The sequence below is a fragment of the Chelon labrosus genome, assembly GCF_963514085.1.
Source record: "Chelon labrosus genome assembly, chromosome: 19".
NCBI classification, from domain to species: domain Eukaryota; kingdom Metazoa; phylum Chordata; class Actinopteri; order Mugiliformes; family Mugilidae; genus Chelon; species Chelon labrosus.
Genome location: NC_140352.1, coordinates 381,303 through 401,456, shown reverse-complemented (window position 1 = coordinate 401,456; position 20,154 = coordinate 381,303). Strand labels below are relative to the sequence as shown.

Sequence of the window (20,154 nt, the reverse complement as noted above, 5' to 3'; positions counted from 1 at the left end):
TTAATAATCAGATTAATAACCAGATTAATAATCAGATTAATGATCAGATTAATGATCAGATTAATAATCAGATTAATAACCAGATTAATGATCAGATTAATAATCAAATTAATGACCAGATTAATGACCAGATTAATGATCAGATTAATGAACAGATTAATGACCAGATTAATGACCAGATTAATAATCAGATTAATGACCAGATTAATAATCAGATTAATAACCAGATTAATGATCAAATTAATGAACAGATTAATGATCATATTAATGACCAGATTAATGATCAGATTAATGATCAGATTAATGACCAGATTAATGACCAGATTAATGATCATATTAATGACCAGATTAATGATCAGATTAATGACCAGATTAGTGACCAGATTAATGATCATATTAATGACCAGATTAATGACCAGATTAATGACCAGATTAATGATCATATTAATGACCAGATTAATGACCAGATTAATGATCAGATTAAATAACCAGATTAATGAACAGATTAATGATCAGATTAATGATCAGATTAAATAACCAGATTAATGAACAGATTAATGATCATATTAATGACCAGATTAATGATCAGATTAAATAACCAGATTAATGACCAGATTAATGAACAGATTAATGATCAGATTAATGATCAGATTAATGACCAGATTAATGATCAGATTAATGATCAGATTAAATAACCAGATTAATGAACAGATTAATGGTTGGATTAATGATCAGATTAATGATCAGATTAATCATCAGATTAATGAACAGATTAATGATCATATTAATGACCAGATTAATGATCAGATTAAATAACCAGATTAATGAACAGATTAATGATCATATTAATGACCAGATTAATGATCAGATTAAATAACCAGATTAATGAACAGATTAATGATCAGATTAATGACCAGATTAATGATCAGATTAATGATCAGATTAATGACCAGATTAATGATCAGATTAAATAACCAGATTAATGAACAGATTAATGGTTGGATTAAATCAGGTTGAATAAGATAGCGTTGAATAATTGAGATTCAGATTAAATCTGTAAACGGTAACGTTTACATCCTCAGTGGAGGTGGATGGAGGAGGTGGATGATTCATTAGAGGAGCAACAAGCCTGATTAACCTCCTCATGGACACACACACACACACACACACACACACACACACACACACATTCATCTCAGCTGTTTCCTCCTCATTGTGTCTCTCATTAGTTTCTCTATACATCTGAGGACCTGCTGCTCTGATCACTGATCAATGACCTCTGTGTGTGTGTGTGTGTGTGTGTGTGTGTGTGGTCTCCATAGAAACAGAATCTCTTTATCATGTGACCTGTGTGTTGGATGGCTGCTCTCTGATTGGCTGTTCAACTCTGAGACAAAAAGAATAAACTTTTCCTTTAAACCTCCAGAATCACGTTGGACCAGGATCAGATCAGTTAGACCTGGGTTCGTTAATCTGAATTAATCTAATTTAATCTGATTTATGTTGAGTCATTAAGGGATCATCTCTGATTAAAGACGATGAATAGAAACAATTCACAGTTAACTCAGATCAGCCTGAGACTGACCACGATTTAATCTGATTCAAAACATTTATACTGAATAAAATGATTATTAATCTGATCATTAATCTGGTCATTAATCTGATTATTAATCTGATCATTAATATGATCATTAATCTGGTCATTAATTTGATTATTAATCTGATTATTAATCTGATCATTAATCTGGTCATTAATCTGATTATTAATCTGGCAGCAGCAGCAGCAGGAAGTGAATCCTGATGTTTCTTCACTGACTCAGATCAGTTTGATCTTCAGACAGTGTCGCTGCAACGAGCCGTTTCATTGGCTGTAACGAAGCGGAGCGCGTCCAATCAGGAGTCATTCATGTTTTCACACTGAAGGACAAACTGGATCTTAGAGGACAGAGACGGCCTCTGATTGGTCGGCAGGCTGAGACGTGTTGTTGGTCGTATTGGTGAACTAACAGATCAGGAGAAAGACCTGGACCCTGTCCTCCCTCTACACATCAACAGTGTCTCTATACAGTTAAACTCCCAGAGGAGCAGGAGGAGCGGAGCAGGAGGAGGAGCAGAGGGAGGAGGAGCAGAGGGAGGAGCAGGAGGAGCAGAGGGAGGAGGAGGAGAGGGAGGAGCAGAGGGAGCAGGAGCAGAGGGAGGAGCAGAGGGAGCAGGAGGAGGAGGAGGAGCAGAGGGAGGAGCAGGAGGAGGAGGAGGAGCAGAGGGAGGAGCAGAGGGAGCAGGAGGAGAAGCAGAGGGAGGAGCAGGAGGAGGAGCAGAGGGAGGAGCAGGAGGAGAAGCAGAGGGTCCTGCAGGAGTCAGCTGTGACTGTGTTTGATCTGTGTTTGATCTACGTCCCGCGTCCTCTCTCTGTCCTCTCTCTGTCCTCTCTCTGGCTCCAACGAGCCGTCTCATTGGCTCAGAGAAAGAGGAGCGTGCCAACAACTGTCATCTGAGCAGCGAAGCCAAACCTCCAAACAAAGAGACCGGGACCCGGGGCCTCGGACACACGGGGGCCAACAGGAGGGGCCCTTTATCAGTCCTTCATGTTCCTGGGTGTCCGGCGGCCATCTTGTCTTCCAGAGGAGGACCGGCCTGGCGGAGAGCCGGCACGCCACCGCCAGGACACGCCACTAAATCCAATTAGAGTCCATCCGAGGACACGAGGAGGACACGAGGAGGACAGATAGCGTCAGTCAATGGGAAGACAGTTTACCACATGAAAACACGGACGGAGACAAAAGACAAGAGACAAGACAAGAGACCTGTAGGAGGACGGGACGCTGTAGGAAAACAAGTCCAATGAGAGACGAGACGAGACGAGAAGAGACGAGACAAGAAGAGACAATAAAAAGAGAATAAATAAATATATTAAAGCTTCAGATCACGTCTGCTGTGGACATGATGAGATGAATAAATAAATGACACAGAAATGAACTGATGAACAGATGAAATGATTCATTCATTCATGTCCACTCTGGTCCACTCTGGTCCAGTGTCTGTTCTTCAGGAGGAAACTCATTTATTTATCATCTAAACTATTTAAACTATTTAAACCAGAATAAAACTAAATGAATGAGTGAATTAAATCTGTCACATGAAAAAGAAAAGTTGGATCAGAGCCTCATGAATGAGTGAACATCTGATTAGTCCCCTTTTAGTTTTTAATCTGTGTGAATGTTTTGAGTCCCTCTCTCTCCTCCCTCCTCCTCTTCCTCCTCCTCCTCCTCCTCCTCCTCGGAGCACTGAGACGCGTCTAATCCTCTTTTGATGAACTTGGTTAATGGACCTCCTGCCGTGGCCCTTGGCTCTGTTCATTAGGCAGCACACGACCCTGTCCACGCCCCCGGAGCAGGCTGTGTGCGCCCCCGCGGCTCCGCGGCGCATAAAGAGTTGGAGGAGCGGGACCGGGCGCTGACGGCTCCGGTTCTGGCACCGGTCGGTTTGGAAGAAGAGGAGCGATGCCGCCGCGTAAAAGCCTCTTTGCGTCTTTCATCTCCGTGGACCCGGAGCGAGGAGCTGGCGGCCCCGGGGCCCCGGCGGCCCTCCGCGCAGACATCCACGCTCTGCTCCGAGCGCAGGAGGAGCGACAGGGGGCAGAGCGCGCTGCGGGCGGCTGCGACTACAGAGACCCTCCGTGCGCCATCGTGGAGCTCCGGCTGAGCCCCGGCGGCGGCGGCGCGCTGCGCTACCTGCAGCCGGACAAGTGCGCTCTGGAGAGGGCGCAGAGGCGGCGGCGCCTCGCTGCCAACGCCCGGGAGAGGAGGAGGATGCTGGGGCTGAACGTGGCCTTCGACCGGCTGCGGAGCGTCATCCCGAACCTGGAGAGCGACAGGAAGCTGTCCAAGTCCGAGACGCTGCAGATGGCTCAGATCTACATCACCACGCTCAGCGAGCTGCTCCAGGACGAAGCCTGCGGGGCACCGAGGCCCCCAGGAGCCACCGAGGCCCCCAGGAGCCACCTCCACACAGCCGGGGAACCCTGCGGGGCCCCCGAGGGACATTCAGTCCGAGGAGGACATGTAGAGGACTGCAATGATCCGTGAGGCGTTCACGTGTCTGTAAATCTGATTCTCACTCATTTTAATTAATGACACTATTTTACAAGTTTGTTTTTTTTGTTAAATATAAATAATAATAATAATAAAATCTATTTTTCTGAACTGTGTGACTGAGCAGCTTCATTTCCTGGAAATAAAAGGTTGAAATGATGAGAAACCAGAGGAGAGTTACTGAAAGTATCAACTTTTATTCTTTTAAAATTATTTACACGAGTCAAACCGCTCCGTCCCAAACAACGTCACCGCTCAGACAAAGGCTTTAGAAAAACAAAAATAGAGTCCCATTCAGAAAAAAGTAGAGTCTAAGTCTAAATTCAGATTGAAGCCCGGCCCACCCCGTCCCCCACGACTCCCCCACCTCCCCCATTCCTCCTCCATCTATTTACACTAGAACTATGTACAAAGAAAAGCTCTTTCCTGTGGCTGCTGCAGACGTCTGAGTAAAGCTCTGTAAACTTTCAGAGGAGGAGGAGGTTCGATGAGAAGCAACAGAAAACAAGACGCCTCAAACTCAACCAATCAAAACAGACGTCTGAGTAAAAACCAATAAAAGCCGACGCGTTGCCTCCACGGTTAGAGTCTCTCTCTGAACCTGTTACTGACCACCAGTCAGGGGTGCTGGGGTCGATCCAGGTGCATCATGGGAGGTGTAGTCTCTGTGCACATCGTGGACGTTTATCAATAACTTTCCTGAAGGTGATGGAGACTTTTCAAAATAAAATCCTTTAATTCTATGAACTTGTCTCTCGTCTGTCTGAAAAACAACATTTAAAAAAAAACTCTACTGTTCATAAATTACCGTCTCCTCTCTGCGCGGGTGAAATGCATGCTGGGAATGATGGCCGGCTGAAGGAATGTGACAAACAGAGAAACTCCTTGTAAACAAAAGATCACAAGATGAAAACATGAAGCAAAGAGCGACAGCTGCTCGTCTCTGGGCCGCGACTGGTTGACAGGAAGGAGGAACGGGTCCAGAGGGTCCTGGTCCAGAGGGAGGGTCCCGGTCCAGAGGGAGGGTCCCGGTCCAGAGGGAGGGTCCAGAGGGACTCATGAAGCTTAGATGCTGAGAGCGATGGATTCTTTGAGAGGAACCAGTTTGTAGTTTCATGGAGGCGTCGCTCAGAGTTCCTTCACGGCGTCGACCCAGAGACGATCAGAGACGATCGGAGACGATCAGAGACGATCAGAGACGATCGGAGACGACCAGAGACGACCAGAGACGATCGGAGACGACCAGAGACGATCGGAGACGACCAGAGACGACCGGAGACGAGCGTCTCAGCGTCTTCACTCCGTCCCGTCACCGATCAACAGACGAGGAACTTTAAAGATGGGAGATCAAACTGAACACTGGTCTGGACTCTTCATCCATCAGTTCATGTGTCGACCAGAGATAGAAAAACACTGAGGATGAGGAGGATGAGGAGGATGATGATGAAGATGATGAAGATGATGATCACAGAGAGAGAGAGAGAGGTTCTCTAGCAGTGCTCCAGGTAGTCGATGATCCTGGAGATAGACTTCTGTCCCGTGGTTCCCACGTCACACTGTGGAGAGAAACTCATCCATCAACCATCAACTGAATCTATTCAGAATAATAATCTGATCACCAGACCAGATTATAATCTGATCACCAGACCAGATTATAATCTGATCACCAGACCAGATTATAATCTGATCATCAGACCAGATTATAATCTGATGATCTGATCATCAGACCAGATTATAATCTGATGATCTGATCAAACCAGATTATAATCTGATCATCAGACCAGATTATAATCTGATGATCTCATCAGACCAGACCAGACCAGACCAGATTATAATCTGATCACCAGACCAGATTATAATCTGATCACCAGACCAGATTAGACAGAGTGAAGGCTTCAGAATAAAATACTCACAGTGAGGTTCATGAAGTTCAGGAACTTCTTCAGCATTTCTGTCATGATGGAGAAATCTCCTTTAGGAAGGTTCTCCCTCACAGTAGTCACATTCATCTGAGACACAGAGGACATGAGGACATGAGGACATCAGTTAGTGAGCAGCACAGGAGACAAGCTTTTATTTTGAAAGGAACTAGACGCTGATGTTAAACAGAAGGATTTTAATGTTGGGTTAAAACCACAGTCTGTAGAAACCAGTGGCAGCCATGACAGCTACTAAGTCATAAGCCCCGCCCCCTCCGTGTTAGTGGGTGGGACTAAAGTACACTCACGTACATATCAGGTAGTTTATATAATGTTATTTGACACCATAGAAACAGGAAGTGACGCTATGGTGACTGACAGTTGCCATGGCGACGTGCAACTAGGCGTCTGTCAGTGTGAAAGCTACTGAATGAGTTGTTGAGCTATAAGCTACGGCTAGTAAATTAGCTAGCTAGCTAGCTACGTTAGCTCCTCCTCCTTCTACAGACTCTGGTTGAAACCTGGCTTTAGGGTAAAGGTCAGAGGGTAAAGGTCATGTGTGAAGGTCAGGGGTGAAGGTCAGAGGTGAAGGTCAGGGGTGAAGGTCAGAGGTGAAGGTCAGAGGTGAAGGTCAGAGGTGAAGGTCAGAGGGTGAAGGTCATGTGTGAAGGTCAGAGTGAGGGCAGGACTGACCGGGCTTCCCTGACAGAGGCAGCCCAGCAGCAGTGCTGTGTACGAGGCTACGATGCTGTCCTCCATGTGCTTCCCTGCGTGCTGCAGAGCTGAGAGAACAAACATGATCAAAGACATTTCATTCATTTCAGATGAAAATTATTTATTCATTCATTAATTTATTCATTAATGTGGTGGTACCTTTGTTCAGGTCCAGCTCCTCGTCCTCCTCCTCCTCCTTCTTCTTCTTCTCCTCGTCTTCCTGTTTCTCCGGCACGTTGTCGTTGGCGACCCACTGGATCTCGCCGCCCGTCTCCTGCCACTGGCCGCTCTGGTCCTGAGCCGGCTTCGGCGCCTCTTTGATGAGGTCATCAGTCTGCGCCTCAGCCAGGACGGCAGCTCGCTCCCTCTGTAGGAAGAGCTGGGAGGAGGAGGAGGAGGAGGAGGAAGAAGAGGTTGGTGAGATAAGAACAGGCTGTTATCATGAGCTTTTATTTTATTTATATTTTTATTTTTCCTATTTATGGTGAGGAGCACCTGTACGAGGGCAGCGATGGCGCTCAGCGGACCGTCTGGGCTGACGACGGCGTCCTGGTGCTGAGGGCTGAGGAGGACGGTGGAGTCACAGGGACCCTGACCTCCCTCCATCTCCATCTCCATCAGACTGTACCTGTTCCTGGCACTGTACTCCACCAGGTTGATGAGCAGGCCCAGACCCTGAATGCAACACAGACAGAGTTATCAGCGTCTCAGCTCACTTCATTCCGCCGACGTCTTCTGGAGACAGAGTGTGCTCTGGTTTTTATTAAGTTGTTGGGACTCTACGACCTTCAGGGGGTTACACCTGTCCAGACTTGGTTTCAGGGGACAGACAGAAGGAGGAAGTGTGCGATACTCACCAGTACTCTGATGTCAAACCGCTGCTCCTGAGGGAGATACTGAGGAACTCTGAGGACACAGTTGAGAGCCGTCATGATCAGCTCCTCCTGCTCGCCGGTCTTGGTGCTGCCCCACTCTGAACACACGGGACAAAGGCTTTAACAAACTATTCTGCAGTAACTCCACAGTGATCAGTGTCGAGTGTCTGAGCACTGACCGTTGTCGTGGGTCAGGTTGAGCAGGACTCCTATGACGGCCCTCATACAGTCCTCCACAGCTTTCCCCACCACGGCTCGGTCAGAGTTCACCTCCCTGCTGTAGCGCTGGATCATCGCCTCACACCTCCTCAAAGCCCTGGAGGACGACACGGGACATCCCGTCTTTATTCTCTTTATCCTCAGAGATGAGCCTTGCATGTCCACTTCATTAGGTACACTAGTCCTGCTCTGAATCTCCATGAAGGTTCAGGTGTTCAGCTTTAGTTTCTACTAACAGAGAGATGTTTTTATTTTAACGACTGAACTGACCCTGTTCCTAATATTCTGACATATAGTCAGTGGGCTCGTCTACATCAACTCATCATTTAGATTAGAATGAGTTCACTAGTGTACCTAATGAAGTGGACAGGGGGGGCATTGTTACCCGCTGACCTCTGACCCTCAGTCTCCAGACGTCTGAACGTGAACCTCCTCTTTCCTTTTCTACTCCGTCATAAAACAGAGCAGCATTCAGGAACAGATGTGAACACACACACACACACACTGACACACACACTGACACACACACACACACAGACACACACACACTGACACAGACACACACACACACACACTGACACACACACACACACTGACACACACAGGCAGCTGGAGGAGCAGCAGCCTGGTGTAACCTGATTAAACGTGGTGACAGAGACCAGAACCAGGAGAAAGTTCACTGAGGAACTGTTCACTTACATACGTGTGTTTCATGTTTCCCACTCTGTCCTTGGACCATGAACACATCAGTGTGTCTGGTGTCGATCAGTGATCACATGTCATGAGACGTCTTGGTCCAGAGGCACCAGTGACTAGACGGAGGTCGTGTGTGTATCAGTGTGTACATGTGTGTTAGTGTTTATTAGATTAGAGTGCAGCTGAAACAGGAAGAGAGACACCGAGAGGACACAGGAACCAAGAGTCTGTCTCAGAGTGTCTCCGTATGTCTCAGCGTGTCCCTCCCCCAGCGTCCAGGGTTAATCTAGTTAACACAGAGACAGCTGAAGGATCAGAGTGAGACCTCTGTCTCAAACAGCAGCTCTTTGTTGACACACGCAGCCTTCATCATCATCCTCCTCCTCCTCCTCCTGTACAGGATGAAGGTCTGGTCACTGATAGGACAGAGGATGATGATGAGGATGATGCACCAGATCCATGATCAGCTGATCCACACCCACCCACCAGTGTACCTAATGAAGTGGCCAGTACACGTAAATGTTCTCACTTTGCAGAGGAGATGATGAGAGACGAGTCCTTGTAGGCGATCAAGTAGCTCTGATTCTCTGGGTTGTGGACCGTCACCTGTAACACAAACACATCATGCCAAGCATAAACAGGAAGTACTCTGTGATTGGTGGAGAAATGAGCAGTGGGAGGAGCTTAACGTCTGTGATCTTACACTCTCCAGGACCCGTAAACACCTCTCAGCTCCCCACAGAGACGACACCAGCTTCTCCTTCTCGTCCTCACGGTTCAGGTTATTGACACATTCCTTCACTGAGACAGAGGACAGAATCAGAGACGTCAGACGGACGTCCCTCCCACCAATCAGCTGACATCGGTAACTAGACGCCATGTCTCACCTTTATCTACGATGTGGTCCAGTCCTCCCAGCAGACGAAGCTCCTCCTTGAACCAGTCTCCAGCTCGCTTCGAGGTCAGAGACAGTAACGTCTCCATCGCTAGATGACCCGTCTACAGGACAGAGGACAGAGGACAGAGACACTCTGAAACAGGTCACAGCTGATGTCTAAAGTCTCACAATAAACCAGCTTTGGTTCTATTCTACGTGGAGAAGAAGAAGAAGAAGAAGAAGAAGATGGTAGAAGGAAAACAAAGAGGAAGAAGAAGAACGATGGACAAGAAGTGTCTCCTTGAGTGTCCCTCAGAGTGTCCCTCAGTGAGTCCCTCAGAGTGTCCCTCAGAGTGTCCCTCACCGTGATGTTCTGCAGGTCCAGATGTTTGTTGTGGACCGTGTCACACAGCTTCCTGATCTTCTCCTTCATCTTGGCGATCTCTCTGGCGCTGAACTGTGCGGTGTTGTCCGGCCCGGCCCCGCCCCCCTGGTCCTGGTCCAGCTCCAGCAGACGAATCATCAGGTCTAGACAGGACCGGTCCAGGTCCATGTTCAACCGGTCCCTGCTCAGGATGTACATGAGAGACGCCGTGCACAGAGCCAGGTTCTGGAGAGACAGCAGAGGACCCGTTATTACTTCACCCTGTCTGACCTGTAAACAGCTGGGGGGGTCTGACGGGTCATACCGGGTGTTGTGGGGCGTCGTTGAGCGTCTTGAAGACCTGGGCCACCTTCCCTCTGGCCCGGAGGTGCATCCTGAAGCTGGGCATGGCACATCTGGCCGCCAGGCTGATCACACTTAGGACACAACCCAAACTGAACATCAGTATCATCCAGACGCCAGGTGGGACCCTCCAGGAGTCCAGGTCTTACCTAAGGCATCGTGTGTTGAGAGGCTGTCCACTCTTCAGCCCCGTCGCCAGGTACTCAAAGTCATCGGTAAACTCCTGGTTCTCTCCAAACTCCACCACGTCGTTGAAGTGCTTCACGTGTTGGACGACTGTGTAGAGCTGGAAAACATTTACACCAACTTTATCTGGAGTCTCTGTCGGGAACTGATTCTGCTCTGCCGGGCCAATCAGATCATGTGGGCGGGGCTTAACGTGGTGATGGACAGAACAGTAACAGTCGTCACACATGTCTCTGTCTTTGTTTCAGCTTTAATCTCGTCTGTTAACCGTGCGGCTACATTAGCAGCTAACTTTACTCAGACTGTAAAGTTTGTTTAGCTGCCTGTCCAGCTTGTCTGCAGCTGTTTAAAGGTCATCAGAGGTCAACAGAGGTCAACAGAGGTCAGCAGAGGTCACCAGAGGTCAACAGAGGTCAGCAGAGGTCAGCAGAGGTCAGCAGAGGTCAACACGACACTGAAAATGAAGCTGTTTATTGTTTAAAGTGACGAGACAAGAACCACGATCACTCAACGGTCTGTGTTTTACCTCCTTGTGTTCTTTACGACACTTGAGCGTGGTGACGGTGTCCTGGTAGAGGTCTGTGGGGAGCGTGACACATTTGGTGACCTTGGGAGGAGGAGGAGGAGCCTTGAACACACCGTCGTCCTTCTGAGAGGCGGGGGCCTCCTTAGCGGGCCCCCCGGCCGATCCCCCGGCCGATCCCCCGGCCGACGCCTGGACAGACGGAGGGAGGAGAAGTCAGACGTCTGTGTGAGGAACATCATGACTTTATATGAATACGTGAACTTACAGGAGTGGTCTGAGCCTTGGAGAGGAAGGCTGGAGGAGGCTCCTCTTCACTCTCTACCGTCCAGTGTCTGGCGTTGTACACCGCTTTGGTGGGAGACTGGAAGACAGACATGAAATAAGACATCAGACCGGTCCTCCTCCAGGAAAACTAGATTCACTTTGATCATACAGAGAACATCAATACTCGAGTTTAATGGGCCCCAGTTATTATGTTTACTGCTCAGGAGAAGGAGGCGAAGAAGAGGAAGAAGGAGGTGAAGAAGAGTAAGAAGGACATCCAGATAAGGACAAGAAGAAGAAGGTGAAGGAGAGAAAGAATAACAACAAGAAGAAGAAGAAGAAGAGGAAGAAGAAGAAGAAGAAGAAGAAGAAGAAGAAGAAGAGAGCAGCTTTCTCTCTTTAAACCTTTAAACATTTTTCTCTAAACTTCCTGTAAAGTGTTTAACTTCCGTATGATCCATGTGATAAACAATTAAAACCGACTAAAAACTGTATAAAAACAGAGTGAGCATCTCCATGGAAACGGGGGGGGGGGGGGGGGGGGGGGGTGGTGTCCGCCAGCGCTGATCAAACAGCAGGACGCTCTCTCGTCTTTGGCTCGTCTTCTTCTGGACTATCTCTGCCAAACCTGTGGTTGGTGGTTGCCGTGGCGTTGGCGATGAAAGACAAAGGAGGGACGGACGGAGGGAGAGTTGGCTGAGGACGAGCTCCACGGGGTTAATAAGCTGAGACAAAGGAGGAGCTTGGGGACGAGCTGGAACGTCAACAAGTCAAATTAAAAGTCTCCCGCTGTAAACTGAATGACACAGACGGACGCCGGCACCCGCTGCCCCGCCCACCCGCCGCTAAGCAGCATGGGAGAGATGAGACGGAGGGACGGAGGGACGGAGGCGAGCCAACATGGCCGCCGTAGTGAAAAAAAAGCTCTGCAGGGAGAACACAGCAACCACCGACTACGCTCCACTGCCAACGGGACTGAGACACATCCAGAGATAAACGCTGAGACGGAGTTTAATGAAGGACAGAACCCTGAGGAAGACGAGGGACAGAGACGACAGAGGACAAGTACAGGTTCTACAAGAAACCTGACGGACCTGTGGCTCTGGATTAGAGAGAGTCACCATGACGGACACATCACAGGTGCATCATGGGAAGGAGGAGGAGGAGGAGGAGGATGAAGAAGAAACTGGACGTTTAAGTTCAGTTTCAGAGTTCCTCCACTGAGAGAATAATAAAACTCTAGGAGGTTTAATCTGGACAGAAGCAGAACATCAGTTCACTCCAACAGGACGCGTCGTTGTTAACGACAATAGAACTGATGAGATTAACATCATTAATGTGCTTTAATATAAACACAAGTAGAAACAGTCACAGTAGAAGTTCATTTTATTAAGATGCTGTTTAGTGATTCAGTTAAAGCCTGGATCCGTTTACAGGACGTGACGCTGTAGTCCACGTCAACATGAAACATAACTTCACACAGCAACAAGACTGAAGGACATGTCCTCCCTCATCCTCCAGACCGTCCACTCATCTACGAGCTGCTGATCCTCATCAACTCCAACATGAGACGCTCAGGATGAAGAAACTCTACATTAGACACCTCCTAGTGTTTTAATGTGTCACTAATGAGCTTTTAAATCTCCTCTGGTGATAAATGTTGGATCCAGATCAGGACAGAAGCTCCAGCTCTGAGAGAGAAGAGCTGGACTAAAGACGGAGGAGACACCACAGACCTCTGGAACCAGTGAGGACGCTGGTTTAGAGGAAACCTCTACCAGTTCTGCTTCAGATGTTCAGACTGAAGGTTCACCAGCAGAGAGACGGTTAATCCTGACCTTTTTATGAGCGCTGAAGATCCTCCTGAAGCTGTCGGGGTTCTTCTCACTGGGTTTTCCCTGAGGAGGTCTCGTCGGACCGCTCGCCAACACCCGGAGACCGTCATCAGAGAAGTCCAGGAGCTCTGCTGAGGACACAGACGAGGTTAGAGGGAGACGCAGAAGACAAACGAGTAGAAGACGATAAAGAACCCAGACCTTCGAACTAGTTCAGTTCAAATGGATTAACAGTTTTAATGTGGACACTGGTCTGCTGCTATAATAATAATAATAATATAATACCAATACTTTGTGACAATACTATGTGTCTCCATGTCGTCACCTGCTCGTGTCCGGCTCTCCTGCCTCTCTGAGTTCTTCTTGCTCTCCTTGACCGTCGGTCTTTCTTGTCTCTCCGGCCTCTCGAACGGATCCGGCGGGTCGTCGGCCAGAGTCTCCTCCACGTTAACCACCGGGGTTTCCGTGGGGACATCAGACATCTTGGCCCTCCTCCTCCTCCTCTCCTTGAAGCAGTCGCCGCCGCCGTCGGCCCCATCGCCGCCGTCGCTGTCGCTCATGTCGTCAAAGCCGAAGTATCTGATTTTGTAACTGGAGCGGCCGTCGGTGCCGTCGCTGCTGTTCTGGTCCTGGAGGACGTCTCCGTCTTCGAATCCAAACAGTTCCAACTTACTGTCCTTCTTGGTCTTGGTCTGTCTGGGCCTGCAGAGGACAGAGGACAGAGGACAACCATTACAACACTGTGGACATCCTGCAGACACAAGATCTCTGTTTGAGAAGAAAGTGAAGAAGAAGACTCTAAATGAATATAAACGATATAAGTTCTTGAGGAGCAGGACCGAGTGAAGACCACGTCCTGAAGAGGTCTCTGAAGGGTTTCTGACTCGTACCTGGTGTTCTGCTGCTCGTTCTTCTTCCGCTGCCACCCCGCCTCCTGCGTCGTACTCCCTGAGCCGGCGCTGCTGCTGCTGCTGCCACTAGAGGGCGCCGCCTCGGAGGAGGTGAACTCCTCCACCCCTCGGTCCTGGATGGTGACGTTGCACATGGACATGGAGGACGGGTGCAGCACCGTGTAGTCCCGCGTCCGGCCCCGGCTCTGGGAAGCTTTGGGAAGGTCGGTGGTGAAGGCGGCGCCGGTCGAACCACTGGAGTCCGTGGCTTTGCCGGCGGCGCCCTGCTTGTTCGGCCGCCGGTACGTCCGACAGTTAGAGTTTCTTTCGAGTGATGAAGAAGAGGAGGAGGAGGCCGTCAGGGAGTATTCTGACGTCTCCATCAGGTCCTCGCTCTGTATCCGTGGGGGAGAGGGGGGCTTCTCGGCCGGGACGCCCACCGAAGCCCAGGACAGCGTGGGGGCGGGGTTACGAGGCTCCTGGGTGGGCGACGGCGGGCGGAGGCCCATGATGACGTCCCAGGAGTCATAGCTGGACTCCGCCTTGGCCCCGGTCTTCAGGGTGGTGGTCTGGGCCAGAGGCTTCCTGTCGCTCTCACAGGCGTTCTGGTACCACGAGTAGCTGTGCTGGTTCTCTGACGACGAGCTCTGCTTGGACTTTCCTAGAACCAGAACCAGAACCAGAACCAGAGAGAAATAAATGACAGTTTGATGCAGGGACATTCTTCAAACCAAACACTGACGCCTTCATCTTCATCTAAAGATCTGACATTGCTTCCTAAAATCCTCCCATGTATATTTATTTAATCTCGTCCATGTCCTTCGTCCTTCGTCCTCCGTCCTCTGGTGATTAATCTCAGATCTAGATCAGGACAGAAGCTCCAGGATTTAAAACCTCTGACGATCGTGGACGTTTGGTTCTTAGCATCTGATCTGTATCTTGGACAAATATCTGACATGTTTAGTAAAGATATTTATCTCTTAACGGTCTGGCTTCATCAATATATTTCTATATGAACATTGTTCATTAACAGACTCGCTCTGAGAAACAGAAACTGGAGAAAACCACTGGAAGCTGTTTTATTTCCTTATAACCAGACTGATCTTTATGTTTCCAGCGGATCCAGGACCTCGGTTCACTTGTGTTTTCTTCAGCTGCTCGTTGACACTTTTGTGAAAAATGAGAAAGTTGACTCATGAAGGATGAGAAACTAGAGGGAGGAGACTGAGGAGACACCACCACCGTCTGGAACCAACGATGAGACGAGAACATGAACCAGGGATCAGCCGTGCCACCAGCCTGCGTCTGGACTCAACAGGAAGTAGTTTATCTTTAGTTTTTACTCGTCAAATAGAGCGAAGGAATGAAACGACCTACTTTCCAGTTCTGCTGCATCAACAGAAACCACGTCTGCTGATCAGAGCAGAGACGCTCAACAGTTTCCTGTCGGTCACGATGAAAACAACCAGAGAGTCGTCCTGGAAACGTCACCGTCGTTCGCTGATGTTGTTTCCTTCATGCACCAGAAAAGTCTCAGCTACAGGCCTGGTGTCGATACGACTTCCTGGTTCGTTTACAGATATTACAGTTCCTCTTATGGAGCAGGTTTCCTCTAAACCAGCGTCCTCACTGGTTCCAGAGGTCTGTGGCGTCTCCTCCGTCTTTAGTCCAGCTCTTCTCTCTCAGAGCTGGAGCTTCTGTCCTGATCTGGATCCAACATTTATCACCAGAGGAGATTTAAAAGTCTATATCAGATATCAGATCTTAAAATGAAGACGGAATGAAGCAATAGTTGACAAACTAAATTAAATTAAAGGACCGATCACTGATAACAACATCAGCGTCCATCGTTCCTTCCAGTTCTATCATTGACGCGTCCGTCCATCCTCCATCAACATGGAAACCTGTCGTTCAGAGCGGTTTGTTTCTCTGCTGCTGTCGGATGGAAGAGCACAGACGGGTGTGTGTGTGCGTGTGTGACACACTCCTGGTGATGTCTGCAGCCGACACAGCTTCGACATGCAGGTACATGTAACGGCAGAGAGGGGACACCTCAGCTCTCACCAGGTGGAGCTCAGAGGAGAGACATTCTTCTTCTCTTCACAACATCAGGAATCAAATCAAACAGGAGATCAGGGATGTCCTGGTCCAGTTATTCTGTCCTGGTCTGATCAGGACGTCCTATGGGTCGTCCTCTGGACTTGACAGAGAGGAGGGGACTGGTCTGATCAGGACGTCCTATGGGTCCTCCTCTGGACTTACAGAACGGAGGGGACTGGTCTGATCAGGACGTCCTATGGGTCCTCCTCTGGACTTGACAGAGAGGAGGGGACTGGTCTGATCAGGACGTCCTATGGGTCGTCCTCTGGACTTACAGAACGGAGGGGACTGGTCTGATCAGGACGTCCTATGGGTCCTCCTCTGGACTTACAGAACGGAGGGGACTGGTCTGATCAGGACGTCCTATGGGTCGTCCTCTGGACTTACAGAACGGAGGGGACTGGTCTGATCAGGACGTCCTATGGGTCGTCCTCTGGACTTACAGAACGGAGGGGACTGGTCTGATCAGGACGTCCTATGGGTCCTCCTCTGGACTTACAGAGCGGAGGGGACTGGTCTGATCAGGACGTCCTATGGGTCCTCCTCTGGACTTACAGAGCGGAGGGGACTGGTCTGATCAGGACGTCCTGTCACTGATAAACGTTCAGTCTGTTCACATTAATGATTAATTCACAGATTTATTTTTTATTCTCTATTCAGTTAAATAATCGTCTCCGTGGACAGACACTGAGGACACATGTCTCTGAGTAGAAGCTCTGTCTCAGACGGTGATGGCGTCTGACAGCGAGCAGCCAGAGGAGGTCGAGCTGAAACTACAACTCAGACCTACAACCACCTGAGGACGGAATAAAACTGGTTCCTCCAGGTCCAGGTCCAGGTCCAGGTCAGACTCTAGTCATGTGACCTCCAGGTGACTCCACCCCAGATGATCCTGATAAAAACCTAAACTCTCCTCCATCATTCAGAGCTGAACCCTCGGAGGAGACGTCTTCTACAAACACAACACGTCCACATGTCTTTGTCTCAGCTTTATATTTATAGATATAAAAGAAAAGAATAAAAGTAAATGTTTGTCTGAGGTCATTAAAGCTGAGACGTGTCTTTGTCAGGGACAGACCTGCAGTAAAACCAGAGCTCATGTTGATGCTAAAGAGTCTCGTCTCAGGATCAGGGTCCGACTCAACAGTTCAGTCCGTGTGAATCCAGACGTCACAGACTCTTCTACCTGTCCTCTTCTACCTGTCCTCTTCTACCTGTGCAGCGTCTCGTCCTCTTCTACCTGTCCTCTTCTACCTGTCCTCTTCTACCTGTCCTCTTCTACCTGTCCTCTTCTACCTGTGCAGTGTCTCGGCCTCTTCTACCTGTCCTCTTCTACCTGTCCTCTTCTACCTGTCCTCTTCTACCTGTCCTCTTCTACCTGTCCTCTTCTACCTGTGCAGCGTCTCGTCCTCTTCTACCTGTCCTCTTCTACCTGTCCTCTTCTACCTGTGCAGAGTCTCGTCCTCTTCTGCCTGTCCTCTTCTACCTGTCCTCTTCTACCTGTCCTCTTCTACCTGTGCAGTGTCTCGTCCTCTTCTACCTGTCCTCTTCTACCTGTCCTCTTCTACCTGTCCTCTTCTACCTGTCCTCTTCTACCTCTGCAGCGTCTCGTCCTCTTCTACCTGTGCAGCGTCTCGTCCTCTTCTACCTCTGCAGCGTCTCGTCCTCTTCTACCTGTGCAGCGTCTCGTCCTCTTCTACCTGTCCTCTTCTACCTGTCCTCTTCTACCTGTCCTCTTCTACCTCTGCAGCGTCTCGTCCTCTTCTACCTCTGCAGCGTCTCGTCCTCTTCTACCTGTGCAGCGTCTCGTCCTCTTCTACCTCTGCAGCGTCTCGTCCTCTTCTACCTGTGCAGCGTCTCGTCCTCTTCTACCTGTCCTCTTCTACCTGTGCAGCGTCTCGTCCTCTTCTACCCGTCCTCTTCTACCTGTGCAGCGTCTCGTCCTCTTCTACCCGTCCTCTTCTACCTGTCCTCTTCTACCTGTGCAGCGTCTCGTCCTCTTCTACCTGTCCTCTTCTACCTGTGCAGCGTCTCGTCCTCTTCTACCCGTCCTCTTCTACCTGTCCTCTTCTACCTGTGCAGCGTCTCGTCCTCTTCTACCTCTGCAGCGTCTCGTCCTCTTCTACCTGTGCAGCGTCTCGTCCTCTTCTACCTGTCCTCTTCTACCTGTGCAGCGTCTCGTCCTCTTCTACCCGTCCTCTTCTACCTGTCCTCTTCTACCTGTGCAGCGTCTCGTCCTCTTCTACCTCTGCAGCGTCTCGTCCTCTTCTACCTGTGCAGCGTCTCGTCCTCTTCTACCTGTGCAGCGTCTCTTCTACCTGTGCAGCGTCTCGTCCTCTTCTACCTGTGCAGCGTCTCGTCCTCTTCTACCTGTGCAGTGTCTCGTCCTCTTCTACCTGTCCTCTTCTACCTGTGCAGCGTCTCGTCCTCTTCTACCTGTCCTCTTCTACCTGTCGTCTTCTACCTGTGCAGAGTCTCGTCCTCTTCTACCTGTCCTCTTCTACCTGTCCTCTTCTACCTGTCCAGCTCAGCTGATTCAGATTCAGTTCAGTTTTATTTATTTAGCGTCAATAACAAAACAAATCGTCTCAAGACGCTTTATAAACCCGTCCTGAAACCCCCAGATCAGCCTGAAGGAGACGGTGGCAGGAAAAACTCCCTTTAACAGGAAGAACCCTGGAGCAGAACCAGAACCAGAACCAGAACCAGCTCATATGGAGGAACCAGGCTCCAGATCTGTCCCCCGCTAACGTTAAACTCTAAATCCTGATGGACAGATAAACCGTTACCTGTGCTGCTGCTGTTGAAGAACTGAGCCGTGTCCTCCATCACCCCGGGCTGACTCTTGTCCCCAGGCAGCCACGAGGCCCCTCGACTGGACCCCAACGCCTGGGACCCTCCCTGGAAGCTGGACCGACTCCCCCCGTCCAGAGAAAGGCCCGGCCTCTCGGCTTGGGGCGGCTCCGCCGAGGCCGGCTTGGCGGGGGACGCCTTGCTGCTCACCCGGGACGACACCGGCTTAGACTCCTCGTCGCTGTCAAAGCCAAACGGATCGTCCAGGCCGTCTCCGCAGGGACGAGGTCTTTTGTACACCTCCAGGACCGAGTCGTTCTTGGGGGCCCCCGCGCGCTTGGAGCCCACCTTGGCCTTGTAGGTGGTGTCGCCCCATTTGGTGCTGAGGGTGCCTCTCTTGGTGGACAGAACCTCGTCGAACTTGGACGTGCCCTCCCCTCCCTTACGGCTGTAGGTTTTACCGAATCTGGACGTCATTGTTGCATCTGGTTCATATTCTCTGAGGAAGAGGAAGAGTTCAGCAGTTATTCACATTATTCACATGTTTATTCAGCTATTTTAATGATCAGCTGATGAACAGCTGATCATTAATAATCAGATTAAATGATTTAATCAATAATAATCATAAATATTATCGTGAGTTCACCAGTAACTAGGTGGATGTAGGACAACTGTCCTGATAACGCAGCTGGTTTGACAAAACAAGGCTAACATTAGCATGTCAGGGCGCTAATGCTAAGCTAACAGCAGTGCTAGGATGCTAGCGGATGGATTCATGGACAGATAAACGTCATTCAGGAGCGTTAGTGAGGAGGGGACACTGTGTGAGGAAGACAGCTCTGTCTTCATCACTATTAGCTCTACTTTTAGCCCGTTAGCATTAGCATTAGCATTAGCAAACATAGCAGCCGTCACTCCACAAACCTGCTAGCCTGAAGCTAACGGCTAACAATAACTACAAACTGACACCGCGTCGAGCAACAACAACAACATCCGTCCCCCCACGGGCCGCTTCCCGCCGGTGAATTACCGGCCGACCGTCCGCGGTACCGGGCCTTACTTGGTGAGCTAAAGGGCCGATCCGCGCCGCACCAGCCCCCGGAGCCGACACGGCCGTTAGGACTCGCAGAAGGACCGGGCCTGCTTCCCCCGAGTCAAGCTGCTCCTGCTCAGTATAAACAAGGCCGAGCAGCGGCCGGTAACGACAAATCAGCGCGTTTCTAACACAACGGAGGGAACCGGAGATCCAGGCCGCCGGGAGAAGGCTCCGGTTAAAGCTCCATCTGATCGAAGAGGCTTCGTTTTTCGGGCTAATTCGGACTCGATTGTCTCCTCCAGGCTGCGACGAAGGCTTCCATTGGACTCCCTCGCTGCGTCAAGTTAACCGGAAACAGCAGAGCGGGACCGGAAACCCACTCAGCTACCCTACAAATTAAACGTAT

General features: G+C 49.7%; 1 protein-coding gene across 3 annotated transcripts; it reads right to left on the bottom strand.

Moving 5' to 3' along the window:
• Positions 1 to 4,463: 4,463 nt before the first annotated feature.
• On the bottom strand, positions 4,464 to 20,101 carry LOC311503922 (wings apart-like protein homolog). 3 transcript variants are annotated; one of them, XM_084566832.1, is made up of 20 exons: positions 19,773 to 20,101; positions 18,709 to 19,211; positions 13,820 to 14,480; positions 13,255 to 13,631; positions 12,933 to 13,060; positions 11,096 to 11,191; positions 10,831 to 11,019; positions 10,268 to 10,404; positions 10,081 to 10,192; positions 9,756 to 10,001; positions 9,402 to 9,513; positions 9,218 to 9,315; positions 9,044 to 9,120; positions 7,779 to 7,915; positions 7,582 to 7,697; positions 7,220 to 7,399; positions 6,884 to 7,103; positions 6,704 to 6,792; positions 6,005 to 6,100; positions 4,464 to 5,647 (listed from the first exon to the last, which is right to left on the bottom strand). In XM_084566832.1, the coding sequence occupies exons 2-20, from the start codon at positions 19,187 to 19,189 to the stop codon at positions 5,582 to 5,584; spliced, it is 3,618 nt and encodes a 1,205-aa protein (XP_084422958.1). In that variant the 5' UTR covers positions 19,190 to 19,211; positions 19,773 to 20,101; the 3' UTR covers positions 4,464 to 5,581. The 3 variants fall into 3 exon arrangements, with proteins under 3 accessions (XP_084422958.1, XP_084422959.1, XP_084422960.1); XM_084566833.1 differs by having other exon boundaries at positions 12,933 to 13,057; XM_084566834.1 differs by lacking the exons at positions 18,709 to 19,211; positions 19,773 to 20,101 and adding an exon at positions 16,998 to 17,221.
• Between the last annotated feature and the right edge of the window lie 53 nt (positions 20,102 to 20,154).